This window comes from Carcharodon carcharias, chromosome 22 (assembly GCF_017639515.1).
Source record: "Carcharodon carcharias isolate sCarCar2 chromosome 22, sCarCar2.pri, whole genome shotgun sequence".
In the NCBI taxonomy this organism is placed as follows: domain Eukaryota; kingdom Metazoa; phylum Chordata; class Chondrichthyes; order Lamniformes; family Lamnidae; genus Carcharodon; species Carcharodon carcharias.
The window spans coordinates 50,757,221-50,773,889 of NC_054488.1; the positions used below are offsets into that span (position 1 = coordinate 50,757,221).

Genomic DNA, 16,669 nt, shown 5'->3' on the forward strand with positions numbered 1-16,669 from the left:
GTCCTCTCTACCAATCACCTTAAATCTATGCTCCCAGGTAACTGACCCTTCAGCTAGGGGAAACAAGTCTTTCCTGTCTATCCTATCTAGGCTCCTCATAATTTTGTACACCTCAGTTAGGTCACCCCTTAGCCTCCTCTGTTCCAAGGAAAACAACCCTAGCCTATCCAATCTCTCCTCATAGCTGCAATTCTCAAGCCTTGACAACATTTTTGTAAGTCTGCACCACATTCACTTTGCTGCTTTCTACAACGATTCTAAATTCCAGGCTAACAATGGTGAAAAATAGAGAGTGTGTCATGGGTTAACACCACTTCTGAATTTTAAAGATAAATGTTATAATTCAACAGTATTGTAAACTGAGGCTAAAGTTTATCTTCTTGTGAAAATTTCTGGATTTACTTTGTTATACATGGAGGAAGATCTTTATAACATAATTGTAATTCTTCACACTAATGAGAGTAGCTACCATCACCACCTACCATCTACCCACCACAGCAACAAACGTGAGTAGTTTGGGGATTACCCTAATAACAAGCTGTACTACAATTTAGTGCATCACACACAGGGAGCAGCCGAACAGCATACATAGTTTGGGTGGGGGGGGGGGTGCGCGCGGTGCGGTGTTGAGGGAATAAAAAGAGGGCAGGTGCAGGAGGAGTAGCCCCCGTATTTGGAAACTAAAGTCTCAATCTTACTGATAAAACTAATATCGGACAAAATAAATTGAGGTTTTACCAGAATAAAAGCAAAAAAAATCACAAATTGATCACATATCAAGGAAGAAGTAGCGATTAATATGTCCGTTATGTTTTTTAATATAGGAAAAACTATCCAAAGAGTTCCAAAACAGACAAATAACAATCCTTCAAACCTGAACAGGAAGACGAATTTTGGACGTAACACTATTTCCAGCTTCTGTTTCCTCTTGAATTTCAATTTCATCCCAGTTGGTGGCTGTAGATAAAATAGCTCCAGCTGTATGAGAGTGCAACGTTTGAGTAAAACGGTAAACAAGAGCCTTAAAAGAAAGAAATCAAAAATATTTTTATAAAGGAATGACAAAAACTAGGAAAGTACAATGACTAGTTTTTACATCATTCTTAAAGTAAATTGTGTTTCGCTTTCCAGTTGTAACAATCGCAATGCACCATAATCATAAAACATTACATTAAATTTCTCAAAGTATAAATGAAATGTTCCCCATATTCTACAATTTCACTATTGCAACTTTTAAAGACTTTTAAAGGTTACTTAAATTTACAATCTTCATATTTCTTAATATGTATCCAATCTAATAAAGCATGCTGCCAATCATAAATCCAAACAATCTGCAGCACCTGTATGTAAAACATCTCTATTCCACAGGTTATGTGGCCTTCAGTTATTACCAAGCCACAAACATCATGCAAAAGTCATTTCATCTCACAAATGTTGCTCAGACTGAGCTATAATTTATCACCATCCCTAGTTGTAGGAGCCTTGCAAATAGACGTGCACTGCTGTTATTAGCTTTGCAATGCCGCATCTCATTTCAGTGGCATCTGATGACCTGGCGGAACAGTGGAACTCAATGTCAGGTCACACCTATCATTTTATATCAGGTGAACATTGTAGAAACCAGTCACTTTTAATAGCACATTAATTGCAGGACCACACTATGATTTTAAACTGATCATTAGCAGAACTTTTCCTTGTCCCACTGAGCATCCTCAAAATAAATGAAAATTAAAGCTACAGTGTCATTGCTTTTAGAAGTGTTTACTGCTCCTAATCTCAGCAAATTATTCAATAAGATGGTAGTTCTGAGGGTGAAAGTTGCAATTTAACACAATTCTTAAAAGGCATTTTATGTCACAGTGAAAAAGTCAGTGAAATACAAGAATTAAACTTTAGTATTTTACAATATAATAACTTAAAACTTAAGACATTTGAATAGGATTTCTTCATGTAAAGCTTGATTCTATTATCTGCATGAAAGTCTCTGTAAATATTCACAGAATAAAACAGGGTAAAAAGCTTTTCTATAGGTTTGAGTTCCCAAATTCCTGTTCAGATGCTCTCATTTACATTGCAACATGATTTTAGAAAGCGAGATGAAACATATGGCAAAAGGAAAGCACGCAGCTGTTAGTCCATGTGGTTGAAACCTTCCTCCTTCTCTTCTCTCTATTTCTCCAAGCAGCATTCAACTACACCAGGATCCCTCAGCAATGAGAAGCGACTGGAGTAGTGTTTCAGGTAAAATTTAAGAAAATGCTTCCAACAGCTTGGGCAATCACTGGGAGCTCTCCTAGGGGGAAGCTATGAATTTTTGCTATTAATCAAAGGCCTTATGATGTCAGAGGTAATAAAATCGCCATGTTTCTTATACAGATCCACCACTTGTAATGGCAGTTAAATCAACAGATTTGAACGATGGGCTATAAAACGGACTTTTTTGCTGTGAAAAAGAATTCCAGGCACACTTTAGCAAGGATCGCTAGTATGTCCTATTAGGATTTGATAACAAATACAGTAGATTAGGTTCAAGTGGAATTGTCCCAATTGAACAAAAACCTAATATATATGGTTAAAATATGAAATTAAATCAGGCGAAAGAAGAAATTGCCCATCTCTGACTGTGTAAATCTGTGTAAGACTGCTTATAATAACAAAAGATAAATATTTGCATTATATACAATCCATTCTTCCAGCTCTGTAATATTTGAATGGCAACTCTTCATTCAGCTCCCAGCCTCAGCTCCCACTGTATCTATTTGCTGGGGTGTATTTAATTTTAAATCAGTAACAGGAGCCTGGGCTGCATGCAGAAGGAAATGTTATGATCTAAACATTACATCCCCAGAGCAACAAATGATAGAAACCTCCTTTAGTGCAATGATGTAACAACCCCTTCCTTCCAACTTCAACTCTGGTTCCTAAAACCAATTTAAAATTGGAGATAGCCCAGAAGGACATAAAGGGCTATGAGATTACAAATCAGCAGAGGAAGACTGAACTGGAAATAGAAGGGAGAATCAGAGCACTGGGAGAGTAGAACAACAGCTGAACAGAGTACATTTGAGGACAAACATACTTTCCAGAAGGGGAAAAAAATGAATCACGTTGCCCTGTAACTATTCAGCATTTTTTTCTAGTTCAGTTTTTCTAAACTTTGGTTACATTTTTAAGGATGAAAACCTGAATTCACGTAACAATTCAGTATTGTAAAAAAAAAACACAATTTATAAGCAAACATCAGGTAGTCACTGACCTTTGATATAGTAACATTCCAAATCTTATAAGCACTCGTGCTCTGTTGCAAGAGCTGATCCTTTACTTCCTGCCACTTAACTTGGGCTGGTTTCATTTCTTGCAGCTTCCCTTTGCCCAGCTTCTTGATAGGACGGGGCTCACGTACAAGCAGGTCATTACTACTCGACTTACCCAAAATACACTGCTTTAAGTGAGGGCAGAGTTCTCCAATAGATTGGCATAACCGTGCCATGAAAAGGACAGCGTTGAGACTGCAATCATTAGGCGAGTATGTGCAATTTTGTAATTTCTCTTCTGCCATTTTAAGCTCTGCTTTCACACAGTCCAGGATGTATTGTACACAAGAAAGGCAATGTGTCTGTAGCATTTCTTCAACCTTAGCTGTATCAGCGTACCTATCAAATGCTGAACTCTGTAGCTGTGAAGATGAGTGATCATTTAAACTGTCCTTAGCTGCAGAAGAATCTGGTGGAAGGTACATAACTAAGTCATCCAATTTAACTTTTAATTTGGAGTCAAGTGCAGAACAGAAACTTTGAACACACAGTGTGAGAGCTTGGGCCTTCATAGAGAGTCCACTCTTTAAAAACTGGCTACGATTTGTAACGCTGACCCAGGCAGTGTCTGATAAAAGATCATTACTGTTCTCTGACCAAAGAAATGCAGCAACATTATACTCGAACTCAACAGATTTGTTGGGAGTAGAGCTGGGGTTCTTGACCTGAAGTTCCTGTAGAGCCGAAACTAAGAGCTGTTTGGAACTGTTTGAGATGGATTCTAAGCCTTCTTTTGTCAGTGCCTACAGGAAAGAAGGGCTTTTATTAAATGTGTCTAATAGAACCAACATCCCCAATTACCATCCACAATAAAAGCTTTGCTGATATTCTATAATTACATTTTCAATTTTATAAAATAAGATACAGTATTCCTTGATTTTGGTTTCAATGTGACAATAAGCATTCATATCATACCTTTGTTGCTGAAAAAAGGTACATGTTGCTGAAGCTTTCAATCTTGTAACCATCAGGACAGAAATCCCAAGAATGCCGAATTTCAAAGGGAACAAGAAATTTATATTGCATGTGAAAAAGGTGCAGATTGGTTGACAAGTGGATTCCAATTGGTTGAGGCGTCGCCATAGGGAATGCGCCAGGGACAGTTGTCCCCTATGCATTAGTTTAGTTGAAAAGGTGCAATGCCTGGACATGTTCTTTTTGTTTGAAGAGGACAGGGTCCTATGTATGAATATACGTAGATTCTAGCAAGAGTAACTTAGCCACATTGTGAAACTGACTGATAATCTTAAATTAGAGTCAGGGTTATACAGCACAGAACAGGTCCTTTGGCGCATTATGTCCATGCCATCCATCAAGCATCTATCTATTCTAATCCCATTTTCCAGCACTTGGCCCATAGCTCTGTATGCTATGGCGTTTCAAATACTCATCTAAATACTTTTAATTCTGCGATTGTTCAGTAATTGTTGTCCAATCCCGAGTGTGCTAAGAATTACACTAACAACCAATTTAAGATTCAGTCAGTTCGCAATGTGGCTCACTTACACTTGCTAGAAGTTACATATATTCATTTACAGGGTCCCATCCTCTGCAAACAAAAAGAACATGTCCATGCATTATGTCTTTTTCAATTAAACAAAAGCTTGGGGGACAACTATTCCCTGATGCATTTGCCATGGTAACACTTTGACCAGAGTCAACTTGCCTCGTTAGAATTTAAAAATCTTGGAGATAAATGTTCCCTGATGCATTCTCCATGGCAATGCCTCAAACAATCAGAATCTACTTGCCAACCAATCAGCACCCTTTTCTCAGCAGTACAAATTTCTTGTTCCCTTTGAAATTTGGTATTCTTGCAATTCTGTCCTAATGAGTGCATGTGAAAAGCTTCAATAGCAAAGCTCTATTACAATTACAATAATTGTAGCAGAAAAACTTCCCATAGGTCTTTACAAATCCTTAAGGATAAAATGAACACCAAGCCAAAGGAGGAGATGTTGCAGCAATGACCATGCTTGGTCAAAGATGTAGGTTTTCAAGTGATCTTAATGGGGGAAGAGGAAGTTGAAGAGGTAGCGAGGTATATGGAGAGTTCCAGGCATATGACTTGGAAATGGAAGACAAAGCCGCTACTGGCGAGACATGGGGGGGCATAAAACAGCAGCGTCTGAAGAACAGAGAGCTTGGGAGAGGAAGTGGGTGGAGGGGTGTTGCAACGTTGGAGGAGGTTAGAGATAGGAAGGAATGAAGCTATGGATAGAAGTTAAACACAAGGACAAGAAGTTTAAATTTGAGGCCTTGAAAGGATTGGAAGCCAAATGTAGGTCAGTGTGAGCGGGGGTGATGGGAGAGCAAAATCTGGTAAAGGAAAGGAAATAGTCAGAGTTATGGATTAGTGAAAGTTTATAGAAGGGAGGGATAGAAGGTAAGTTGGGAAAACACTGGAATAATTGAGGTTGGAAATCGCAGTGGACTGGTTGAGAGTTTCAGCGGCAGATGGGTTAAAGTAGAGGCAGAAATAGTTCATGTTACAGATGTGGAAGCAGATGTTCTTGCTGATAAAGAGGGTCTAAGATCAGAAGCTCAGCTCAATCTCAAATATGACACCAAGGCTGCAAACAATCTGGAACAGCCCAAGAAAGTGACATCAATGGCTAGGGCTGAAATCAATGATCCATGTAATAATAAACAATAAGCAGATTTGTTCTGTAACTTAACATATGACAAGAAGTTCTCTGATGAATCAGATACCCTATGTCTCCCTGTGTAATGTCAGATTGCTGGAATTATAAAAGAGGTAAATAAAACATAATTTTTAGCTTGATTTTTCACAACTTAGTAATTATAAAATACAGACCAATTCTCCTGATTTTAACCTTTGAAACCCATCTTCTATGGTTATTTTGGAGCCACAGGAGTGGATCATTTCTTTTTCTAAATTCACAGATAAATACGTTTACCCTATCACTATACAGAATACAAGAAATCACTAGCTGCAGGTTAACAACCACTCAGTTTGAGAAAGAACCTAAATCACTAAAAAGCACAAAAGTTGTTTGCATTTATCAGGATATGGCTGATGTTATCTACCTGCAATCTGTCAAGGAAGAGCTGCTGAAGGAAATCCTCCCAGAAGGAGAAAGGTTTCTCCAGTAGTCGACAGCACACAGTTTCCCAGTTCTGACTTATTGATTCACTAGTTAGGAGTTCCCACACTGCATCTCTAATTCCAGCAAGACCCTTCAGACTTTTCACGTAGATCAACAGGTTTCCAATTCCCATCTTTATGTCATCCTTACACCTTTTAAAGAAAATTAAAGTCTCGATCAAGTATAGGGCACGCACTTTATTTTCACAAATTTTACTTCGTTTGCATGATCGTTAGCTACATGTTTCTGTCAACATATAACTTTTTAAATTGCTATACTGTACTAATATTCCCCAATCTGTTTTGCCATATTGACCATTATGATACAAGAGCATGCTCTGACTACTAGGTGGCTCTATGGAACAAAATTCTAGAATCCCTCCCATTCTATTGCCACCTTGTACACAGAAGAATTTGTAGTCACATAGAGTGCCAATGTCATGGAAATTCATGGTAATGAATGAAAAGTGAAGGTTTTATCTAAAATAAGTGCTAAAGCAGATCCCAAGAACCAATCAAGCATGTAATTTATTAATGGTATAGGATTATGGAAGGTCTAGTGGTTCAGTGGATAAGATCCCTGTCCCTGGACCAGAAGCTCCAGGCTCAAGTCCTACTTCAGACTTGATGGCCACATAAGGAGAGTTCATAATGTGGCCAAACAGGTTGATTAACAGCCTGTAAGTCCTTCCAATATGCCTGATGGCAGGTGGTAAGAGCGGGACAGTCTTCTGGTCAGCCATACTGAAGGCAATGGTAAACCACTGCAGTACTTTGCCAAGCCAATCTAATGGAAGTTCATGGTCACCAATGCTCTCTTAGGGCATGGTACCTGTAGGAGGGGGAGGATAGGGTTATGGTAAAATGTATTTGTGAATAAACATTTCCAACTTAGTTTATTGCTGTGTTATGTTACAAAAGCATTAGTTTCCATCAGCTTGACTCAATGGCAGCCTTCTTTATATGCTGTCTCCTGCTACCGCAAAGATGGCCGTCGAGACAGATCTGCGTGTGTATTGGTTTTCTGAGCAAGCCAATAACCAATGATGCTATGCCCCAGTGTATGGCTTTGATTTATGGTCAGAGTGGGGAAGCAGGAACAGGAGCAGGAGCCAAAGTGTTGATTTATTGCATAGCCTGAGTATTTGCCTATTCTGTACCAAGGCAATTAAAGCTGTAATTTGCCACATAGGAACCAACTCCCAAACCATCTCATGTATTATGCCTTACTTTTCTTTCAAATGCTGAAGAAAAGAAACTCTTAATGCAACTGCATATATAGCACAATGAGAGCAAGTGTAGTGCCACACAAACTTTAAGAACACTGCTCCACAATCGAATTGTGCCAGAGCTTCATCAGTTTCTGGAATAATCCAATTTTCCCATTGTTACCAGCTTTAGATAACTACATAACCTTATATTATCAACTTTATCTTATGTTTAACAAGAAAGAAAATGAGGCATTTGAGTTCGCAAGGGAAAATAACCCTACATTCTGACATGGCTTGCTTTTTATTTATCAGCCTCTTGGGCTACTGCATTGCTGTAGGGAATCAGATGAAAATTAGAATGCCATAAGGGAATTGTATGAACCTTTGAACCAAGATTAGACAATTTAAATTTGAATGGCTACAAGTACAATAGGTCACTTCATTGAAAAACAGTGAAATCAGTAATGTGGTGTACACAGACATCACCAGCAAATGGAACCCGTTGCTCACAATGACACCACATCAGTACAACTGCGCATGCACCGCACTGGCAGCAAACACAACCTTCTTTATAGTCTGTGTCAGAAGTTACGGGCTTAAGTTGATAAGAGGACATAATATAGGGCAAACCACAGATGTTGGAAGAAGGAATGTTTGGGCTTTCCATTTGAATGAACTGTAGCCTCCCATATGTGGTGAGCTAGTGAGACTAAGCAAATGCTGATTTCCTTTCATAATGAAATACCAGTTTGTCTTCAGATCATACTCAAAAAAAATACATTATTTTACTTCTATTGGCTGAGGCAGAATTTAATTTCTGCCAGAGAAAATAAAGCATTTGGAATTTTCGCCATAATATAAATTATTGCAATTCCTTTGCATCGGGTAGGTTACAAACTCCTTCATATATGACTTTTTGTCCATGGGCAATATGCGCTTTAAAAGCCACGACTGACATAATGCTGGAATTTCTCCTGATGAACAGAGCAGCCTGTTTATTTCAATATGCGATACATTCCAGATTGCTACATGACCACAGGCACAAGTGCATCTTAGAGGGAACACTGCACAAGTGTGTAATCAGCAGTCTATCACACTTGAAGTTGTGTCTCAGTTTTTCTCTTTAACCAGCTATGCATACAAACACATCAACAGCTCCTGTTTTAAAAAAGCCCAATATTAAATTCACCTGAATAAAAGTTTCTGAAATGTGTATGCTATCTTTTTTTCAAATAATTTTGAAAAACAGACACTGCTGGAGGCTCAGAGTAAAGAGAAACAAGCACAAAAAGGAAGGAGGAGACAGTACAAACTGTTCAATGATCTTAATCTTAGGAGTGAAGAAATCCATGAGCTTTTTACATTTGCTGTTAAATGTAATTTTGGCAGTTAACCCACAGTGTTTTATTCTGTTACTGGTTTCTGCTCTTCAGTATGTAAATAAAATCCACTTGCTTACATGTTGATCCATTGCTGAAGAGTGTCTCTCAGGTAATCACGGTTTATTGGATGAGCGAGTGTCCTAAGAAGCGGCTGAAAATCCACAATAGAAGGTGGTAAATATTTGAACCAGGTCTCTGATTTCATCTCATCTTTTAACACTGTGATTCCTCTGTCTGCAAAGGTTAAGCAAAGATGTGTTTAGTTACCTGTGAATACAAAGAAATATTCTCACCAGTATTTCCAAACGTGCATACTGCCTAAACGCAATGATCTTCTATCTCAGATAACTGGATTTAAAGCTGCAGCTCTCACATTACTGATTTTTGACAGAATCCAATGCTATTATTATATAACAGTGCTTTCTTTAGTGTAGCAGGAACAATTAGCTCCAAGTTATGTTGCTGACACTTTTAAACCGTGATAAGACTCGTGGGCAAACTCAAGCTGAAGTATCTTCCTAGGATTGCTTGTATCTCTCCAATTCTAGTATCTCATGTAAGCAATCCTTCTTGTAAATTTGGTGAAAGAAGCCAGACCAGTGGATCACAGGAGGCGTAATACTGGAGTCCAACCGTGTCTTAAGTCAACAGTACCAACATGCAAGCTTTTTCAACAGGAGTCACTGGATTGTTATCAGAAGCTTTAACCAAATCTGTTTTTCTCTTCCCATCTACTCACTCCCATCCCCACATCCACTATTTCTGCCAAGAAAGATCAACAATTCAGCTCAGATCATGATCCAACCTAGCCTATATGTTACACATACCACTAATCCTTTGGAAAAGCAAGTTTGCACTCACTATTTGACCAGACAGCTAAGCATATTCAGAGAATTTTACATTACAAGAAATACTGTTACATATTATTTACAAAAAGAGGAAATAGTATGGGGACCTACAGAACAATGCTAGTCACTACACCTCTGCCAGAGTTTATTCCATTTGTCACCCACTTCTGCTGTCAATTGTCAAACAGTTGTCAGTCAGCAAGCAACCAAGTTCTAGAATAATTTCTGTAGGCATTTAACAAATTTAGAAACAATTTCTAAAGCAACTGACATTGACAGACCCACATACCTGAAGACTCATTTGTGATGGATGCCAACGTGTTAAAGAGAAGGCCGCTGGTCAGTGTGGTATCTGGCACTTTTCCTTCAGTCGGTGTATAAAACACAGCTTGAGCCTGATACAATGTGGTGGCTAACAGTTCAACAAGTGAACATACCTGTGCCTTAATACCAGCACCTAAAGACATAACATTAATTAATTTCTGTAAGGTTCAACATGTGAATAAGCTTTTCAATCCTTACAAGTAACATCAAGATAGGACAGAGTTTGTAATCCATTAGGATCAGCCCTAATAATTGGTTACAATAAATACAGTTTTCCTTTGTATTTATCCAAAGACTAGATTCAAACGGGACTCCTTTTTCTACAGAAATAAGACTAGGTCTGGTGCTCACCATGGTGGGGTTGATTAAGTAACTGCTGAATCGCTGATTTTCTAGCTAGAAGGAAATCAGCGAGAGCTTGGCGTGGTGAACTATCTTCCAGGAGCATTATGGAACAAAGAGCCTCTGCAATAGCTTGGTCTGACACTGCTCGGCCCTTCAGAAGCGTTTTACTCTCTTGTAAAATAGACGCTCTAGAAAAAACAAACAGATTGACTTAGAACCTGTATTGTTCCCATTTCAGAGCAGAATGAAGCTTTCATTTCAATTAAGAGACAGACCTGAATGATTAAGAAGGAATGAAATGCAGAACAAAGTGTGCTCATTTCTGATCATGTAATGGAAAGAACAGGAATATTTGCACTTTGCATCCAATAATTACAAACTACTTCAAGTTCCATTTGTATCCTATAAAACTACAGCTCCACTGTATTAGTCACTCATTCCACTTGAACACCATCATCAGGAGTCCGAAACTGTCTACTGCTGCTTCGTGCCAACAATCTTTGTGATCACTCCGGCTGAGAATGTTAAATTCATACTCACTACAACTGATTCAAAAGGCAGTTGTGTGCTGTAGTTTTAAATTTAACAGGAAATTAATTAAAATTTATTTCATTCATAGTTGCAATATCACTGCAAAATTGCTAAACTTATATGCAAACATATGAAGTTACAGGAATCTTGTGCCGAAAGATGGGAATATACTTTTTATCCAATCCTGGATAGTGGGTCACACTAGTTGTGCGGCTGGTAAAGAGCTTTGTGCCCAATACTAAATGGATTTTATACCCCAAGTGAACTTCATTCTATTAAGGATGTGTAGTTGAGGGAGAGAGATGTGGATCAGCTAGGAAGATTTTCAGTTGTGGCAATAGGAATGGGAACTTGTGTTATAACGCTGACCCACATCCTTGCAGTTATTTGTTGGCATCTTGAGAAGGCTGCCAAGAGTGATGTTTGGCTGTAATACAGAACAAAAAAAGGGAACAGCCTTGTTCAGAAAACTGCTGCCTCTGGCTGGCACTCCATTAATCATTTGAAAGAACCAATCCAAGACCAATTTACACTCAGAATAGCTAGATCCTATCTAAAGCTGCACAGCACGACATCCTCTCAAACAAGTTACAGGTTGGCCCTGTCTTAGAAACCTTACTTCCCAGTTCTGCAGTAAATCAACATAATGCTTTAGCAAATGGGAAAATTGAGATGAGCAAGGAAATGGGAAATCCTAACTTGATGACTACTTTTTAAAATATAAAATAACGACACAGTCACCATGAATAATCTCACACTAGAGTGGTGGGTAACAACAGCAACCCCAAGATGAATTATAAGGCACCTTTAAAGTAGTAAAAATGTCCCTTGCTGTTTCACAGGAGCAATCTTAACTTCTGTTAGCTCATTGTTGAGAGAGCAGTTAACTCATTGTTTGAGAGAGAAGCAACCAAAACATTGCAAGTTTATTGAGGAATTGGACACAGTGGGAAAATTACAATATATTCAATGCTATACAATACGGAGAACTATGGTAACATATTGCACAACCCCTCTCCACAAATGTACCATACTCTCTTTAGTTACAAATATCTAACTCTTGACAGGGTGTCTCAAAATGTAAATACTCGAGTTAGATGACACTGTGGATCAGCCGCCCATTATAAAAAGAGCCCGATTTTATTTCTACAGTTGCAGATGTATCCCACTGGATAAAATGGCTGATGGTGGCTGAAAACTGGTATAAGTCTGGAAGTTCTTAAGAAAACTATTTTTCAGTCAGTGACTCAATAACTATTTAACAATGGAAGCCACCTTCAAGATCATAACCAGAACATAACACCACAAGAGTTGCTGGTGGCTCTTCAGTTGGTATTCACAATGCAAGGAGTTTTTAAGAGCCAAAGCTACACCTCAGTATTGTATTAATTAAATTCTAACAATGGAGCTTGACATCGTGTCTCCTGTTTTGTGAAAATTTTTTTCCTAGCTTGTGTTGTGTCCGAAACTCTGCCCCTTGATCAATGAAGTTCAAGCACAGAATTTACCACTGTCTTTTCAATAGGAGTGTTGAAACAGATGCCCATGAGAAAGCTTAGACTTTCTTGCTGACAGATCTGTAAACATTTCCTAGGCTTTTTTATGTTTTCAACAACTACCAAGATTAATTCCAAAACAACTGCACTTTGCTGTCATTTAACAAACCCGGCTTAAAACTATCATAATCCTCAAAGGCAGACAATTTCACAGGCATACAACCAAAACTAGAAAGATGTAGAAACATATGAAAGATGATTTTAAAAACACTGCAATACTTCTGCTCAAACCTCCAAAATTGGTATTAAAACAATGCAAATATATTAAAATAATGGTAATTGACTGCCAAATGAAGTGAGTTATTTTCATTCATGACTGACTAACCTGAAGTGACCTGCTGCTGCTACTTGTCGAACAAGGATGGGAAAGCGGGCCAGAACAGGACTGTAATAGGAACCAGAGGAGTCCAACTGGAGGATACTATGAATGTGACAGCACAGCAGATACATTTGAGTAGCATGGAGATATTGTGATGACTCTAAGGCACTCCAAATTTTCTCTGGCATATTCAGAAGGAGCTTGATCTGTGCTGCCATACTGTAGAATTTCTCCTGGGATTGTTGCTGAGCCTGAAGCAGAAATATAAAATCACTGTCTGCATTTCACATTACTGTTACTCACATCTCTGTACCTAGTTTAAAGATTAAGTCTACCAAGATCATATTAACCAGATAAAGCCTATCTTTTACTTTCAGAGATACTGACTGATCTGCTGGCTTTATTCTGATCTGTCTCATTGTCAAAACATCTCCCTCAATTGCTTTTAATTCAAGTCTGATTATTCCCGTGGCCTAAGGTGCCATCTCTGGCTCCCCCTCCCCAACCTCCGTGATCTGTTGTCTCCCTACAACTCAATTTATGATGATGGAGTCGGTTTCCATATATTACTACTATAACCTGCTGCCTTTTTCAACATCAAGTCACAGATGGTCCTGAATTTTCTCCAACTAAATGTTGCAAAACCAATGCCACCCTTTTCAGTTCTTACCATAAAATACGCATCTTAGGTCCAAATTCATTCTTTTCCTGGAGAAACATTACTTACCCCCACCTCATTTGAAGGACAAAGTGCAGGAGCGGGATTGCCTCCGATTGGAGGGGTGCCACCATTTTACGTGGGTGGGCCAATTAAGGCCCACCCAGCGTGACATCCGCTCGGAAGCATTATGCGCTCCCTGTGCGGGCAGGGTGGATTCCCTGAGCCGGGAGTGCGCTTTTTCGCACATGCACACATAACAGCGCACAGATCTCCCTGAGGCTAGGTGCTGCCTCAGAGAGATCGGCTTGGAATTAAAATTTGTAATACAAATGATAAAAAAATTTCCCTGCCATGTCCCCTTATGTGACCCTGTCACATGAGTTTGGACATGTCCGTAACTTTTATTGAAACCTTTAATAAAAATTTAAATACCCTCATGAAACCTCATCCCGCCCGTGGATGAGGTTTCATGCCTTTTCTGAAGCCAGCCTGGGCTCCCGGCCTGTCTGCCAACCTTAAGGTTGGACAGGCAGGTCCTTTAATGACTTTAATTAGTTTTTCAATGGCCTCAATGGGCCATTGACAGATTGGCGGGCATGCAGCTGACTCGACTGTGCCCGCATCAACCTGAAAACGGAAATGACGCAGGTTGACATCGGGAGTTCCACGCAACATCATCCCGCGTCATTTTACGTGTCGGCGAGCAGGCCCCACCCCCGCTCGCCGACCAGAAGATCCTGCCCCTGGTGTTTATTACTGAACTCTATGTATACAACGTTGATGACCTAATTTATGAATAAATTTCAAATCATATACAATGGCAGTGCAAGATGGCTCCCTAACTGGCTACTAGGTCCTTCTCCTTTGCAATTTGATCCACTGCCTTTCTTAGTCCTGAACAACCACCACAGGCAGCGAGCTGCCAAAGTCATATAATCTCTACTATTTACATCAACCCCGTAACACCACACACTTCTGCTCCAAGCTCTTTCCATCTGATTCCAAAACTCTCATCTATGCCTCTGTTAATGCCAGATTCTTCCGTTCCAAAGATTTATTCATCAATTTACCATTCTTCAACCTCTACATTACTTCAGCCCAAAACTCAGCTGGCCATACTCTTTCCTGAAGAATTTCCTCCAGCATAAAAACATTTAAAATTCTTATTCTCATGTTTAAGTCCCTCCGTGGCCTCATTCCTCCTGATCTCTAATATTTTCCAGCCCTACAGGAAATCACTATTTGTTTGATGCCAGCTCCTTGTACATCTCTCCCTTTCCTTCACCCTACAATTGGTAGCAATGCCATCAGCCACCTAAGCATCAGACTTCATAAATCCTTCCAACTCTTTGCCAAAGGATTTGTTCACTATTTTTAATATCTTATTTGGTACAATATCCTTTTTTTTTTTAAGATTACACTGCTTGGATTTTTCTGCATTAATAGTTGATTTATAAATCTATTTTCACATACTGTCAGCAAGGTGCCTTTTTCCACTTTAAATATCATCTGTCTCTGCCCATATCACCACCTCAAATTCACATCAATATTATGTTCATCACTCAGATCAACTTTGCCAACCCTTTGACTAAAACATTGCTGCATGTATCCAAACAGACACTAATTCCCAAGTCAAAAACAGAATTACCTGGAAAAACTCAGGTCTGGCAGCATCGGCGGAGAAGAAAAGAGTTGACGTTTCGAGTCCTCGTGTCTATCACCCATCTCACCTTCAGCAGTCTCTATTTTATAAACTAGAATTCTCTCCCTCAACTCCTTTCACATCAGTATGCCTTGTCCTACTTTCGGAAACATCTTCAAAAACTAATCTCTTTGGCCATACATTTATTTGGTTACTTCCCCTGACTATACAACTAATGCTGCATACTGTTCTTTTGGTCAATTAAAGACCATGAGATGTTTACATTGTTATAACAAGTACTATTAATACAAATTGTAAATGCTGGATGAGTTAGGTGTTTGCTAATGTCATAATAAAACACCGAAAACATGTTAGCTGAAAATTGATAAACGCAAAAATACGTAAAACCATATGCAGACCATTATAAGTTTAGTGCTGCTTTAGACACCAGTCAAAATTGCACCAGAATGAATTAATAAAGATGAGACCAGTGGAATGGAGGGTAGAGAGAAGATAAGAAATAGGAACCAGAGTAAGTCATACTGCCCCTCCAACCTGGTACTGTTCAATAAAATTATGGTTGATCTTTGGCTTCATCCCCACTTCCCCCCTATTCCTACTACATTCCTTAACTCCCATAGCATCTAAAAATACTCAACAATTGAGAATCCACAGCTCTTTGGGATAGAGTATTCCAAAAATTTCACAGCCCCCCGATTGAAGAAATTACTAATCTCAGTCCAAAACGGTCGGCCCTCATCCTGAGACTGTGTCCCTTAGTCCTGATGAAAGGTCACAGGTCCGTAACGTTGACTCTGTTCCTCTCTTCACAGATGTGAGCATTTTCTGTTTTTATTTCAGATAACCAGCGTTTCCCCGCCCTCCCCCAAGTGTTTTGCTTTGGGCCGCCTAGTTCTAGGTTCTCCGGCCAGGGGAAAACAGCCCCCTCAGCATCTACCCTGTCAAAACTCAACAGAAAAATAAGCTGCAATAATGAGTGGCACAGCTTTCTGTCCCTTTTCGGCCCCTGTGATGAGGACGCTATATAAACCCGGGGCTGTTATGCAGAATTGGGCTGGCAGGCGCGTACACACACACCTGGCTGCGCTTGGCAGTAAGAGGTGCGGCTCTGCCGGTGGCGGACGGTTTGATGCGGGTGCAGTACTCGTACATGTCCCGCACCGAGGTGACCACCTTCTCGGAGCACAGCCTCATGTCGGCGATGGTGTCGGCTGCCTCGATCAGGTCGCGGTACCTCTCGCCCACCATCTGGCGCAGCTCCTCCTTCTTCTGCTCGATCTCAGCGCGGACCCTCCGCTCCACCTGCCGGATCTCCTCGGTGCCGTAGCGCTCGAAGAGGGAGCCGGGGTCCTGGATGTCGCTGACCCGCAGGTTCCTGGCGGACACGGCCATGGCGCCGGGAGGGA

General features: G+C 39.8%; 1 protein-coding gene across 2 annotated transcripts in view; it reads right to left on the bottom strand.

The window, feature by feature from the left end:
- Positions 1-16,655, bottom strand: part of cog1 (component of oligomeric golgi complex 1) — a 32,002-nt gene extending 15,347 nt beyond the window's left edge. For both annotated transcript variants that reach the window (XM_041217361.1, XM_041217362.1), the window contains exons 1-8: positions 16,341-16,655; positions 12,946-13,190; positions 10,540-10,721; positions 10,154-10,321; positions 9,094-9,250; positions 6,366-6,576; positions 3,257-4,057; positions 875-1,021 (exon numbers count right to left, since the gene is read on the bottom strand). In XM_041217361.1, the coding sequence (XP_041073295.1) occupies positions 875-1,021; positions 3,257-4,057; positions 6,366-6,576; positions 9,094-9,250; positions 10,154-10,321; positions 10,540-10,721; positions 12,946-13,190; positions 16,341-16,655 (2,226 nt within the window). The remainder of the gene's footprint in view (positions 1-874; positions 1,022-3,256; positions 4,058-6,365; positions 6,577-9,093; positions 9,251-10,153; positions 10,322-10,539; positions 10,722-12,945; positions 13,191-16,340) is intronic.
- Positions 16,656-16,669: the final 14 nt, after the last annotated feature.